Raw genomic sequence first — 14,501 nt, forward strand, 5'->3', positions numbered from 1 at the left:
AGGCGAGAGTCATGGAGATGACAAACGGTCGTCTCACTGATTCTCAACACATAACTGCATTCCTGTGTGATTAATTTGCAAATGAAGGAAAAGGACTTTGCGATCAAGCGCGGGCTAACCTACGCACATCTGTGAATTTTGGATCTGTTTTTGAAAGACAGCCTGCAAGTAAGAATTCATTTGAATTTGCAAGATATTTGGAACAGAAAGTGGCACAATTCCTGGCTACGATGAAGTCGAGTTCTAGTGGGATGGATGAGTTTTCGCTGAAACTCATAAAAGCCGCAAAAACGAGTATCTTACCTGTCTTGACGCACCTCATCAACCTTTATCTGGATCTTGGAGTCTTCCCGGAAGCACCAAAAATTGCAAGAGTGGTTCCTGTTCATAAAGGAGGGAAAAAAGATGACCCTTCTAATCGAAGACCTATATCTATTCTCCCATTTTTCTCTAAGTTATATGAGAAAGCTGTGCATGCCCAGTTAAGTTATTATATTGAAAAGAATAAAATTCTAATGGAAAACCAATTTGGGTTCAGAAAAGGGCTATCAACAGACATGGCAGTTCTGAAATTGGTTGATTGGATTAATGATGCATTTGAAGCTGGTCTTATACCTGCAGCTGTGGTTTTGGATATGAGAAAAGCGTTCGATACAGCGGACCACTCAGGGCTTATTTAGGCTCTTGCCTCGATTGGGGTGAAGGGTTCAAGCCTTGAGCGGTTTTCATCATATCTAAACGACCGGTATCAAATAGCACAGAATGGATTATTTTTATCTTCAAAAAAGAAAATAGAGTGTGGGGTCCCACAAGGGTCAATCCTGGGACCCCTCCTCTCATGATTTTTATTGATCGAATGAAGCATTACCTGTCAGAGGCTGGTGTCATCCTGTTTGCAGATGACATTTTGCTCTTTCTAGCTGCGCCTTCGCTTGATGTTTTGTGTAATAAAATTCATAATGCTGTCTCTGAATTTTTAACTTTTTCTCAACAAAATTTGTTAACCCTAAACTTTTCTAAGACTTTTTTCATGACATTCTCTAGACTTTCGTCAAGTGTTGGCAATTATCAAATCATGGTTTGAGGAAATGTGATAAAAAGTGTAGTAACAACGAAATATGTGGCGTTTTTAATTGATGAAAACCTGTCGTGGAAAAGCCATTCAAATACTATAGCTGAAAAATTAAGCAGGGGTCTTGGGGTGATGCGAAGAATTAAAAATCTAGTTCCAAAAAAGATTCCAAAATAATTTATTTTTCTATATTTTGTCCATATATCAGCTACGGACGCTCTATATGGGCAAATAATTTCGTAACATGTTTTAAAAGAGTACAAAAACTTCAGATTAGAGCTGTAAAATTATTATCGGAATTTTATGATTCTGATAAGGTTCCTGCTCATGAGCATTTGAAAAGAATAAGTTAATGGATGTATCCCAAATTTGGGATTACCAAGTCGCGATTTTCTCGCATAAATATTTGAATCGCCTGCTCACCCCTGCTTTTGAAAATCTTTTTACTTTTGATAGAGACCGTCATGATCATAATTCAAGAAAAGATGATAACTTAACTTATGAGTTTAGGAGTACTACTCGGGCATCTTTTGTGATTCGCCATTATGGTCCCCATGTTTGGAATATTTTGCCCGAGGGTCTGAAAAATGTGCCTAGTCTTCCGGCTTTCAAGTCACGGGTAAAGAAGTTTCTTTTATCTCGTGAGTAATTTAACGTAAGGCCCGTTCCAGGTTGTCATTCTATTCATGGCATTTTCCTGATTTATTTGCTGTTAATTTTTTTTCTGTCTTCTTCTTGTCTTTTTCCTCTTTCTCTTTTTTCCTTTCTTCCTTTATCAGTTGAGTTTCTTTTGTATTGAGTAGCGTGATATGAACGTGGTTTTAATTAGCTGAGGGTGATAACCTTGCTTGCCCCTATAAGCTTATTGCCTTTCTTGGCAGGCGAATGGCGAATAATGTCTGTTTTCTTTTCTTAATAAATGTATATTTCATATCTCAAAAAGAGTGACATTAAGCTTGTTAAGAGTATCCAAAGGAGAGCCACCAAATGCATTGACAGTTTACTCTCCCCACCACTTCTCACCCCACCAAAGACAAACACGAGCAACTTCCGAAAAGCTGTTCAAATCCACTGTTTACATTAAGGTCCGATTAGATTTTTTCAGCCAGCAAGTGGTGAAAGACTGGAACGAACTAAGCCAAGAGGCAATTTTCGCAACCTCGCCTGAGGAATTCAGAAAGAGGCTTGAGAATGAATGAGAGGCTAAACCGTGGAAACTCTAGTGAGAAAACCCCTCCCAGCCCTCATTACCATGACACCCTTCAAAGACAATAGAGAGTCAGCTTGGAGGATTATGCAGCTTGTAATACCATCTCACACACTCAGTCCGAAGTTGCTGTTGTTTCGCGGTGCCAACTCTAAATTGCTGGAGAATGGTTATACACCACACCTACCGTGTGATCACCGTTACTAAGTGGGCTTAAATTGCATCTCTCCAGCAATCTCTAGTCCTGATGGTTTGTCGCTTGACCTTAATAAAATGACCAGACCTATCGCCATTATCAACTACAGAGCATCACAGTTCTTGCAACTAATTTGCTCCCAAGTGCAAATTAAAGCAATCAGTCCACGATGCTATTATAGTATTACAAAGGGAAAATGATATTGATAAACGTCAAATTCCTTTTTCTGGTTTTTGATGGATTGATTGATAGTAATAAAATTATTATGAAATGAAAGAATATGCTCATACTGATGGATGGAATACGAAAATTACACCTTAATTATATGACAAATAGTTCTTAGATCCAAATGAGGAAAATAATTTCTTTCAGATAAAGAATTTCACGCTAAAAATACGCCAGATCAACTAAAATACACCTGGCAGGCTGACTTAAAATTTTCCCGCCAGTCACCATAAAAATACGCCAGTTCGGAGGGAGATAAGCCAATATGGCAGATGTGACAAGAAGGCTGGGAAAATGAGGATAAACGAGCACAAATACCAAATTGATTGGTACCATAAAGTTATTTCAGTTGGACGTCTGTAGGTCTACATACATTTTGCATGTGGCGAGCTATTCTTCTATTGTCCAGATTTTCCTCAACCTTTTACCCCTGAAAAATCTTATAAAGGAGCAGATATACCTTTTCGCTACCTAATAATAAAAAGTATTGCACATTTTTAAGTATCATAGCATTTCCTCGATAATATTTTTTCGTTATAACGACTTATTTGGGTAGATTTATGTAAGGATTTCTTTTTTGTTAGGAGACCGTCCGTTTTCATAGAGAAACGCTAAGTTTGAATTTCTGGTAGAAATCTTGTTGAAATGGATAGTATAGCACACATAAAACCAGGAACTACAATTGACATTCAAAGAACAAATGGTAAGAAATTCATTAGGTGTTAAAATTCAATTTTGGCTACTTTTCACTCTCTTGGAGTTGGGTTAGGCTATGGAAATGAAACTCAGGGGTGGGTCTACAGACTAAAGTTAGTCCTGGGAAGGTGTTTCTAAAAACATACCTCTACTCCTTCTCCCTGTAGAAGGAAGTGACCTTTTAAATTTTTGTATTATGAAATTGAAACCTTACAAAATAGATCTTCTGCTTAAATAAAGAATAAGAGAACTGTTTTCAGCTTCACAACTTTGCTCAATCCTAATTTGGGTAACAATCTAGTTGAGTGACTTCTTGCTATCTCAGAAAGGGGTTAGGTTAGGAAAATGAAACTTTCAAGGATAGGTCTACAGGCTAAAGTATATCCTGGTAGGGTATTTTAAAGTACCCACCTCCATCCCTTCTCCCTCTACAGAGCCCTGAAATTCGCCTACATGACCTATTGAAATTTTGACAAAACAACATTTTACCTTAATTTTCAGTTAGGTCTTTTGATTTTGTTTAGTTCAAATCCTCCAGTTGCTTTTTCTCTGCCTTTAGTTCTGAAAATGCAATTCCTGTTATATGAGCAGTGTTCGGACTCACCTATAAATTCCTATATTTTAATGCACTCCTATAAAATGCCTATATTTTGGCTAAAATCCTATTATTCCTATATTTTCAGCTGAAGAGCACTAAGTACATTATATATTTATTTCTAACCCACTTACATCAAAAAGATAAATAGTGGAGTAAAAACTTGAAGAAAAACAGAAAACAAATAAAAAAAAAAAGTGATACAAATAAAAAAACAAAAAAAAACAAGAGTCAATAATAGACATTAATCATACAAACAGATCAGACCATGGTGAGGCAACAAATGCTGATATGCTGTAGATTGATAATTAATTACAACTGCTGAGCTTTTTGAACTTAACTAATGCTGTGTGTTGGGCTTAGTAAGCTGCTTCTGCCTGGGCTATGATGTTGTGCTGACTTAGTAGCCTATGTTTTGTTTTTTGTCATGTTGGGCCTGTCCATAATGAGCAAAGATCAGTATATAGGCTAGCAGTCTCTGCTTAATGAGACTGGAGTTCTTGCAACTTATGTGTTTCCTGGCTGAATGCTGGCTGGCTGATATAAATACAGCCCAGTTATTCAAATGGGCTATTCTAAGATAGTTACTAATCAAGGGAAGTATAATAGACATGTACTGGGTAGGCTATATGCTACATTCTGTGATATTCTGTCCTTTATCTATCTGGTCTTCTTCCCCTTCTAAAGAAAAATGATGTTAATCAGATTTGGACTTTTTATTTCAGATATTGTAAATTTTTACTTTATCTCCCCCCTTGGAATAGCAATGGTAAGATAATTTGTAAGTTTGATGTCCCTGATATAAGTGCAAAGTTGGCCCTCCTGCATGGAAGATTGTCAGAATCAACTTTTTATCATTTATTGCCTCACCATCCTTTGTCTGTCTGTTTGGTTAATCTCATTGTAGCATATGTTTTTATGGCACTTGGTATTAACCAAGTGACATATAGCAATTGCAAATTCTGTCAGTCTGTCTGTCTGTCGGTCCTGGTTTTGCTATTTTAGGCACTTCCAGGTAAGCTAGGACAATGAAATTTGGCAGGTGTATCTGGAACTGGACCAGATTAAATTAGAAATCGTCGTTTTCCCAATTTGACCATCTGGGGGGAGTGGGGGCCCGTTAATTCAGAAAAAATAGAAAATTGAAGTATTTTTAACTTACGAATGGTTGATCAAATCTTAATGAAATTTGATGTTTTTGTAAGGATATTGTGTCTCAGCTGTTATTTTAAATCCTGACTGGATCTGGTGACATTGGGGGAGTTTGGAGGGGGAAACCTAAAATCTTGGGAAACACTTAGATTGGAGGGATTGGGCTGAAAGTTGGTGGGAAAAATAAGAACAAATTTTAGATACATGATTGACATAACCAGAATGGATCTGCTCTCTTTGGGGTAGTAGGGAGGGGGGTTGATTCTGAAAAATTAGAAAAAATGAGGTATTTTTAACTTACAAACAGGTGATTGGATCTCAATGAAATTTGATATTTAGAAGGATATCGTGTCTCAAAGCTCTTATTTTAAATCCCGACCAGATCTGGTGACATTGGGGGGAGTTTGGGGTGACTTAAAATCATGGAAAACGCTTAGATTGGAGGGATTGGGCTGAAACTTGGTGGGAAAAATAAGCACAAGTCCTAGACACATGATTGACATAACCAGAACAAATCCGCTCTCTTTGGGGTAGTTTGGAGGGGGGGGGGCTGATTCTGAAAAATTAGATAAAATGAGTTATTTTTAACTTACAAACTGGTGATTGGATCTCAATGAAATTTGATATTTAAAAGGATATCAGGTCTCAAAGCTCTTATTTTAAATCCCGACCGGATCTGGTGACATTGGGGGGAATTTGGGGGGGGGGACCTAAAATCATGGAAAATGCTTAGATTGGAGGGATTGGGATGAAACTTTGTAATTTATGTGACCAGGCATCCCATGCCATCTACCACAGATCTGATCCTGAGGACTTCCAAATCCTATAATTGGCCTATATTTGGGCCTGGGAAATCCTATAAAAATAGGACAGAGCCTATAATTTGAAATGAACCAACCTGTCCGAACCCTGTATGAGTAGAATTTTGAGCCATATCAATGTTTTTTTTTTTTTTTTTTGGAAATTTAGGAAATGTATTTGCATATCTTTAAAACCTTATAAATTGGGATTGAGCAAAGTTTTGAAGCGGAAAATAATTTCGTTGTACTTCATTCAAGCAGAAGTTCTATTTTGCAAGGTTTCACTTTTATAACACACATATTTTGAAGGTCATCAAAGGTAGGGCCTGCTAGAGAGAGAAGGAGTAGAGGTGGGTACTTCAAAATACCTTCCTGGGACATGCTTTAGCCTGTAGACCAATTCCTGAAAGTTTCATTTTCCTAACCTAGCCCCTTTCTGAGATAGCAAGAAGTCAATCAACTAGAATTTTACCTTAATTTGTGAGGTTTTCAATATCTACAAATAGATATTCCTAAATTTAGAGTGTTAGGGCCTGTCAAGTAGGAAAATTTCTTAGACTTGGAAATCACAAGAGGGTCAACATGGAAGCTTGGCTATACCTTCCCAGAGTATGTTTGTGACCCTGGATTCATTGCTGAAAGTTTAATCTTCCTAATCTAACCCCTTTCCAAGATAGTAACAAGTAGGCTAGCTAAACTAGAATTTAACCTCAGTTGGTTTCAAAAGGATTATTAGTTAAAGATCAAATTTTAGATTTTCTCCAGAAGAATATACCTAGGTAGCCCCATTTAATTAGGTTTAGGTTGGCCAAAGAAGACTGTTATTGTAGGCTATTTATCCCCTCTTTTAAGATAAACTCTAGCCTATCTTGTCAGCAGATTTAGGGTCTTTTGCTATTTGTTTCTCTAATCAGCACTAATAGGCCCTAGACTAGGTTATTTCATAATATGGGCTAATAGTTGCTGTCATTATGATGTATTCCCTTCCCAATAAGACCGAATATATCTCAAGGCTATGCACAACAGTAAAGACAGGATAAAGCTTAATTAGGCCTCATGACCAGTAGGCCTACCTAATCTTAGATAATTAGGCCTATGCTATCCTGATTATAAAGTATCTTTCTTATGCATGGACAATAGGTTCCTAATCTTGGACATTATTTAGTCTATATTGGTTTTAATAGTTAGGATCAGCTAAGAGTTAAGACTAGACTAGTTGGGATTATTGACTACAATTGTTGAAAATTAGAGTTTTTGGTAAAATTCTAGTTAATTGACTTCCTGCTATCTCAGAAAGGGTTTAGGTTATGAAAATGAAACTTTCATGAATCTACAGACTAAAGTATGTCCCAGGAAGGTATTTTGAAGCAACTGCCTCCACTCCTCCCTCTAGAGGACCCTGACCTTTGATGACCTTTAAAAATATGTGTGTTATAAAAGTGAAACCTTGCAAAATAGATCTTCTGCTTAATTGAAGTACAACACAATTGTTTTCAGCTTCATAACTTGCTCAATTCCATTTTATAAGGATTTAAAGATATGCAAATGCAGTTCCTAAAATTTTGAAAAAAAAAAACATTGATATGACTCAAAATTTGTTCAAAATTCCTATTACCTGAACAATTGTTTTGGGTCATGAAACTATTGTTAATAGATGCATTTTGACTATTTGAACATCTTTTCTCTCTTGCAAAATTACAACAAACTCACTGTTATGGAGTTAATATATATTTGGACATTGGGGGGGGGGGGGTAAAGCATAGCATATTGTCCCCTGAGAGCAGTTTTGTTGTATATGCAACTTTTTTGGGAAGTGGAGTTAAGACAATCATCTGATGTGAAATTTTTTGCTTTATCTGATTCTGTCAACAATTTTATTGTATCTCAACTAGAAGTGCGTCAATTTTAGATTTCTTGTTTATTGTATCTCACATTTTGCTGTTTTGTTAAGAGTGGTTTTGTTGTATCTCATATGGGAAAATTACATGGGCATTTTTGTTGTAACTCTGTTGACATACACTTTTGAAGAAGAAAAGATTTGGTAAAAGTTTCACAATGAGTCACAAACAGACATTATTTACATCCGCACAAGCTGCACAATATTTACAGGAATCCAGTACCTAATTTTTGTGAAATTGACTAATGTTTTGTTCCAAGAATATAATATATATTATATCTTATATTATATATATTGTACATATATACAATATATGTTGCATATTGGTGGTCAGAATAAATCTTGGTTATGATCATATTTTGGTAGTGCTTCCTTGTTGGTAATTTTTTTGCAGTTCATATTATTGACTTACAAATAAACTGAATATACCATTCGATGCCTTTTTTATGTTTTTTACAAATATTATAATTGCTTCTATTGCAAATTCAAATTTAAGCACTTTTTGACCTCACCTAACTAACCCAGCCTAACCTAACTATAAATTATTTTAGTGCTGAGAAAACGTAGTATTATTTTGTCAAAAACAACAGAAAACACATACTTTGAAAATTTGGCGCCAAGGAAGAAGAAAACAGTATAAACGGCAAAACAAAATTTATTTATCCAGCTTAATCATTAAAAATTGGTGCTTGTTGACTATATAACATTAAAAAATGGATTTATTATGAAACAGTAAGTTCCTCAAACAGTCTGAAACAGTAAGAAAATCAATGAGGTATACTGTTGCATTTGGTCCAAGTTTGAGGATGGACATGGAGCAAACAAAATAGCTAGTGGACTAGTGACCATACTAGAAAAGTTCTTGATACTTACCCTGATATCTGTCAGTTAATTACTTGTTTGGACTCCTGCATGTCCCAAAACCAAAACTCAATTATAAGCTTTGCTATCCAAGATGTTCTAAGAACATTTCCACACTTAGAAAAAGTGGTTATGAAGTATTGTGAACCAGGTCATTTGACTATACAGGAGGTTGATGCTGTACATAGCACTATCAAGTGGGGGATAAAGCACCTTGATTAGTTTTCTCCTTTAGATCTGGTGAGGAAGTTACTGAAAGTAAGAAAGACATGTCCTTTGAATAATACAAGTGAACCAGTCAAAGTTTTGTGACTTTCAAAAGCCAGCAAAACTGTACAAGTACTCGTTGGTTTGGATGCTAAGAGAGTTTGGTTCAAAACTTCCTTCTCTGGAGACTTGCAAATGGCTACTATATCACAAGAATGTACTTCGGTTAAAAAGTGTCCCAACACTTTGGCTGTTCATGCTGTTGAACATCTTGTTTTGCCCAAACTTTGTGGCAAAAATATTGATCTACCTAATGCAAAAATCAAAGATGTCAAGTATCTCCTGGAGTTCATCCCCAACCAAGACCAGAAGTATTTTGAAACCAAGATTGAACAGTGCTACAAGGCTAAGGGGGATACTGAACGTTTGGAAGCCTCTCTGTCTGTGAGAGATCCATGTCCAGAGGAGGATTTCAATGAAGCAAAGAAATTCAACAAAAAATGAACATTTCTGAGGTTTTTTAATTTTATACTTTTTCAAATAGTATTGCTACAGCAGAACTTGTTTGTTGTATTGTTCAAAACTTCCTTCTCTGGAGACTTGCAAATGGCTACTATATTGCAAGAATATACTTCGGTTAAAAAGTACCCCAACACTTTGGCTGTCCGTGTTGTTGAACGTCTTGTTTTGCCCAAACTTTGTGGCAAAAATATTGATCTAGCTGATGCAAAAATCAAAGATGTCAAGTATCTTCTGAAGTTCATCCCCAACCAAGACCAGAAGTATTTTGAAACCAAGATTGAACAGTGCTACAAGGCTAAGGGGGATACTGAACATTTGGAAGCCTCTCTCTCCATGAGAGATCCATGTCCAGAGGAGGATTCCATTGAAGCAAAGAGACTCAACAAAAAATGAACGTTTCTGTTTTTTTTTTCATTTAATACTTTTTCAAATAGTATTGCTGCATCAGAACTTGTTTGTCATATCTTCATGGTGAAAAGAATAGGCAGCCCACAACATTTTGTTGTATCTAAGTTTACTAAAATTTCGGGAAGGATGGATTGTCGCATCTGTATTTCATTTCAAGTTTTGACAATGAAAACTTCACATCTTCCATCTCATATTAGGGAGACCCTACTAGTTATTTTTTCTCTTTTTTTGATGTATTTGCGAAGAAAATTGGTTGTACCATGTAAGTTCCAGCAAAAGTGAAAATTTCAAAATTGTTTTTCTCAGAATTTTGAAAAGCTTAGTTATGACAAAACTGCTCTCAGGGGACAATATATTAAATACAGCAGTGGTTAGTTTACGTATTTAATATATGCTATGCTTTACCTCCACCCCCTTATGTGCAAATGTATAGCCCAAATTTATTTCTAAACTATTACAGATATGCGATTTCAAATATCTAATTAATGGAAATGGAAATGATTGCAATTCTATATATGTAAATACAGGATATTTCGGCCAGAATAACTCCATAATGGTGAGTTTGTGGGAGTTCTGCAAGAGAGAAAAGATGTTCAAAAAGTCAAAATGCATTGATTAACAATAGTTTCATGACCCAAAACAATTGTTCCAAAATTTCAATAGGTATAGACCTGTCATGTCAGCAAATTTCAGGGCCCTCTAGAGGGAGAAGGAGTGGAGGTGGGTACTTTAAAATACCTTCCTGGGACATACTTTGGCCTGTAGACCCATCCCTGAAAGTTTTATTTTCTTAACCTAAACCCTTTCCAAGATAACAAGAAGTCAATTAACTAGAATTTAGTTTTTCAGTTGGCCATTTGAATCTAGACAAAAGATAGGTTATACCCTCACAGTATAGCCTGTAGGCATATACTGTATAGACAGAATAACTCTTTGTTTGACTAGGCCTAACTTTAAGATTCTGTGTTGAAGATTCAACTATATCTTCCAAAATTAAATTAAAGTTTTAAACATAACAAAGATTAGGCTCCACTGTTGCCTATCAGTACCTTTGAAATTGTGTGTATTGTATATAGCTAAAATATTCAAGCTAATCATATACTTCTTAAAATGATTTGAAAAAATACAATGGTGAAACAATCCAATTTCTAGGTGGTATCATAGAAATTTTACAATGACTTAACTCTTGAAGTGGCAATAAGCTGTCCAACTACTGGATATTTTACCCTATTTGGAATTCCATATTCAAAACTTTTTGGTCCAGTAGCCTCAACAGAAAATTGCTTTTCTCTGAAAGAAGATCTCTACAAACTCTGTCTGTGGGCTACAACCAGGACACTTGAGTTCAACCCACACAAATGCAAAGTCCTTCATCTTTGCCCAAACAACCCCTTTATCACTGCCAGAACCAAGCAGCTAGGGCAAACAATGTCCTCAGTTTGGCCAAGTGTTCAGTGACAAATCACCAATTAAGAGTTATGAAGAAGCTTTACACAGCCCTTGTTCATTAGTATATTGGTTGCCAACATGCACTTTATGTGTGACAGATACTTGAGAAGGTCCAGAGTAGAGCAATCAAGCTCTCTTTTACCAAACAACATATCTCCTATGAGCAACAACTAGAAAAACTTTACCTGCATACCCTAACATACTCTAGAAAGAGAGGAGATGTCATCCTTGCATTTAAGATGATTACCAGTGGCACCATTAAAACCTGTTTTGATCATAGTGAATACAAGAGACCACAAGGAAATCCTATAAAACTGTGTAAAAAATTTAGCAGAAAGCATAAGAAGTTCAATTTCTTCATGAATCAAATTCATCCACTATGGAATTCACTCAGCAAATCTACCATGTCAACCAGATCAGTTGAAAACTCCAAGATTTGTGTTGACCATGATTAAAACAGCAAGTCATTGGAGATGCAGGGGAATGAACCAGAATTATCCAACAGAGTCTATTAGGTGCCACCTGCCCCTTTTAGCCCTCAAACACACTTGGGATTAAGCATCGGCACTGTTTCTGTTTTCTGTTTCTGTTTCTGTTTTTTCTTACCTGTTTCTGTTTCTGTTTTTACAAAAAACAGAACTGAAAACAGAAACAGGCTACCTGTTTTTGTTTGACCTGTTTCTGTTTCTGTTCTGTTTTTTTTCATCTATTTTTTTCCGTTTCTGTTTTTTTTTTATCTGTTTTCTGTTTTTTTCTGTTTTTTTTTTGAATGCCGCGCTATCTAGCGGGTATGATACCGAAATCGTCCTTTGTCAACAAGAAGAGTAATTTCTTTGATATTCAGGTGAAATCATAGCGACATCTAAACTAGAAGCTCGATTTCCTTGCTAACCTTCGTCTAATTTTGTGTGCTGGAGCAAGCATCCTTAAGGTAAAAATTATGAATAGTTAAATTAGACCAGCCATGCTAGTCTATTTGAACTTTTGTATGCATGAGGGTTCTAGACTTATTGATATCAGTCAGCTCATTCCAGATACAGCTCAAGCCCATTTAACCTCTTCCTTTTTTTTTCTTTTTTGTACTATGCTGTAACTCAGACTTATTTTATCCCTAGTACCACACAATTGGACATGCATAATTCCAATATCACATTGATTTTTTTTTTCAATTTTTTTTTTAAAAGAATCATCACAACATTGTCGATAACTACATTGTATGCAAAAATTAGTCCTTCCTTCGTCTAATTTTGTGCGCTGGAGCAAGTATCCTAAAATTAAAAATTATGAACAGTCAAATTAGACTAGCCATGCTAGTCTATTTGAACTTTTGTAGGCGTGAGGGTTCCATGTCTATTGTTATCAGTCAGCTCATTCCAGATACAGCACAAGCCCATTTAACTTCTTCCTTTTTTTTCTTTTTTGTACTATGCTGTAACTCAGACTTATTTTATCCCTAGTACCACACAGTTGGACATGCAGAATTCAAATATCACATTGATTTTTTTTTTTAATTTTTTTTTCAAAAGAATCATCACAACATTATCGATAACTACATTGTATGCAAAAATTAGTCACCCTGACTGGGTGTATCAGGATTCTTGTAGGACAAATGCCTGTCTGTAATTTAAAAAAAAAACTGATTCAAATGACTTTCAGGTACTACTGCAAAACTGTCATGGATATTTCCTCTGATGAAGAGGTAGAAGTTTTACCTAAAATCATAAGGAAAAAGCCAGTTTGGGCTAATTATGGTGTGAAAGACAAATGCAGCATCACCTGCAAGGTTTGCAAAAAGACTATCAAGGCTAGTGGAGGTTCTTCAACTAATTTTGTCAATCACCTGGAAAATGTTCATAAGATTAAGGTGAAAGTACAGTCATCTGCCTCTACTGCACCAGCACGGCAGGACATGGATAATGTTGCCAATGGCCCAGAAGCTGTTGTTTGTCGTACAGTACAGGGTTCATTGCCAGGATGTGGGATAGCTGAAGAACAGCCGAAGAACCAAAAGAGCAATTTTTCTTTCTCTAGAAAAGGAACTAGAGATATCTGTTCTCTGATGTTTCGCAACCGCTCAAGTCAACTTAAATTGACAAAACAGTGTGTAAGAACAGTACTTGCAGACAAGTTACCACTTTCCATTTTTGACGTGCAAGCCATGTGTTGACTGATACACTCCTTGACAGGTGGTATTTTGCCTCCATCGGGTCGTACCATAAAAAGGCATGTGTTTCAAGCAAAGAAAAAGAAACTATTGAAACTGAAATTGGATATGAATCAGGCACGAAAGGTATCTATAACATTTGACTGCTGGTCATATACAGGGGGAGGATACTTGGCAGTGACAGTACATTACCCCAAGCTAGTCAGTGGAAAATGGGTAGTTCACAGTTGCATCTTGGACTTTAAGCATCTCAAGGTTCGGCATACAGCAGCAAATATACTTGCAGCAATCATAGTAGCCCTGAAGAAATTTGAACTTGAAGACAAATTGTTCTGTGTTGTAACTGATTCTGGCTCGAGCGTCGTAAAAGCTTGTCAAATTGGTGGAATTGAACGTTCATTTTGCTTTGGCCACTGCCTCCACCTCAGTGTCACAAATGGCCTCAAATTTTGGGGAGAAATGAATTTGACGTAGAGCAAACACCGGAATGTGATTCAGATGATGAAGGTGAACCCGAACAAGGCACTAGTAGAGAGCAATGTTCCTCAGAGATTGGTCTGACAGAAGATGACCTTCCTGATATCATAGATTCAGACATTGTTGACACTGCTTCAGATGTATATGACTTGGAAGAGTACGACTCCGACACAGAAACTGAATGGGATGAATGGGCCACTGGTGCAAATGATTTTACTGAAATTGAAGACTCAGTCTCACTCAATGGTGCACTCAAAAAGTTGCGTCGGACACTCAAGCTGCTAAAAAAGTCAAATATTCAACACGACCTCTTTGAAGGGCTTTGCAAAGAAATAGGACTAAGTGGTCACATCCCTCATGATATGAAAGTGCGTTGGAATAGCACTTACGTGATGATTAGTTCCATGTTACACAGAAAATCTGCTCTGCAGAAATTTTATGATGTAAATGTTCGCAATGCGAAAATTAGAGAACTTGAACTTACTGAGCAAGACTGGTCACTTTTAGAATGTGCAACAAGTTGTTTGAGCCCTTTTGAAGAGACCACCGAACTGGCTAGTGGGTCCACTTACA

The 14,501-nt window shown here is 36.4% G+C and overlaps 1 protein-coding gene across 4 annotated transcripts in view; it reads left to right on the top strand.

Moving 5' to 3' along the window:
* The first annotated feature begins 3,254 nt into the window (after positions 1-3,254).
* LOC136034803 (kinesin-like protein KIF2A) overlaps positions 3,255-14,501 on the top strand; it is a 101,956-nt gene continuing 90,709 nt past the window's right edge. For all 4 annotated transcript variants that reach the window (XM_065716215.1, XM_065716216.1, XM_065716217.1 and 1 more), the window contains exon 1: positions 3,255-3,403. In XM_065716215.1, the coding sequence (XP_065572287.1) occupies positions 3,346-3,403 (58 nt within the window). In that variant the 5' untranslated portion in view covers positions 3,255-3,345. The remainder of the gene's footprint in view (positions 3,404-14,501) is intronic.

This window comes from Artemia franciscana, chromosome 13 (genome assembly GCF_032884065.1).
Source record: "Artemia franciscana chromosome 13, ASM3288406v1, whole genome shotgun sequence".
Lineage (NCBI taxonomy): Eukaryota > Metazoa > Arthropoda > Branchiopoda > Anostraca > Artemiidae > Artemia > Artemia franciscana.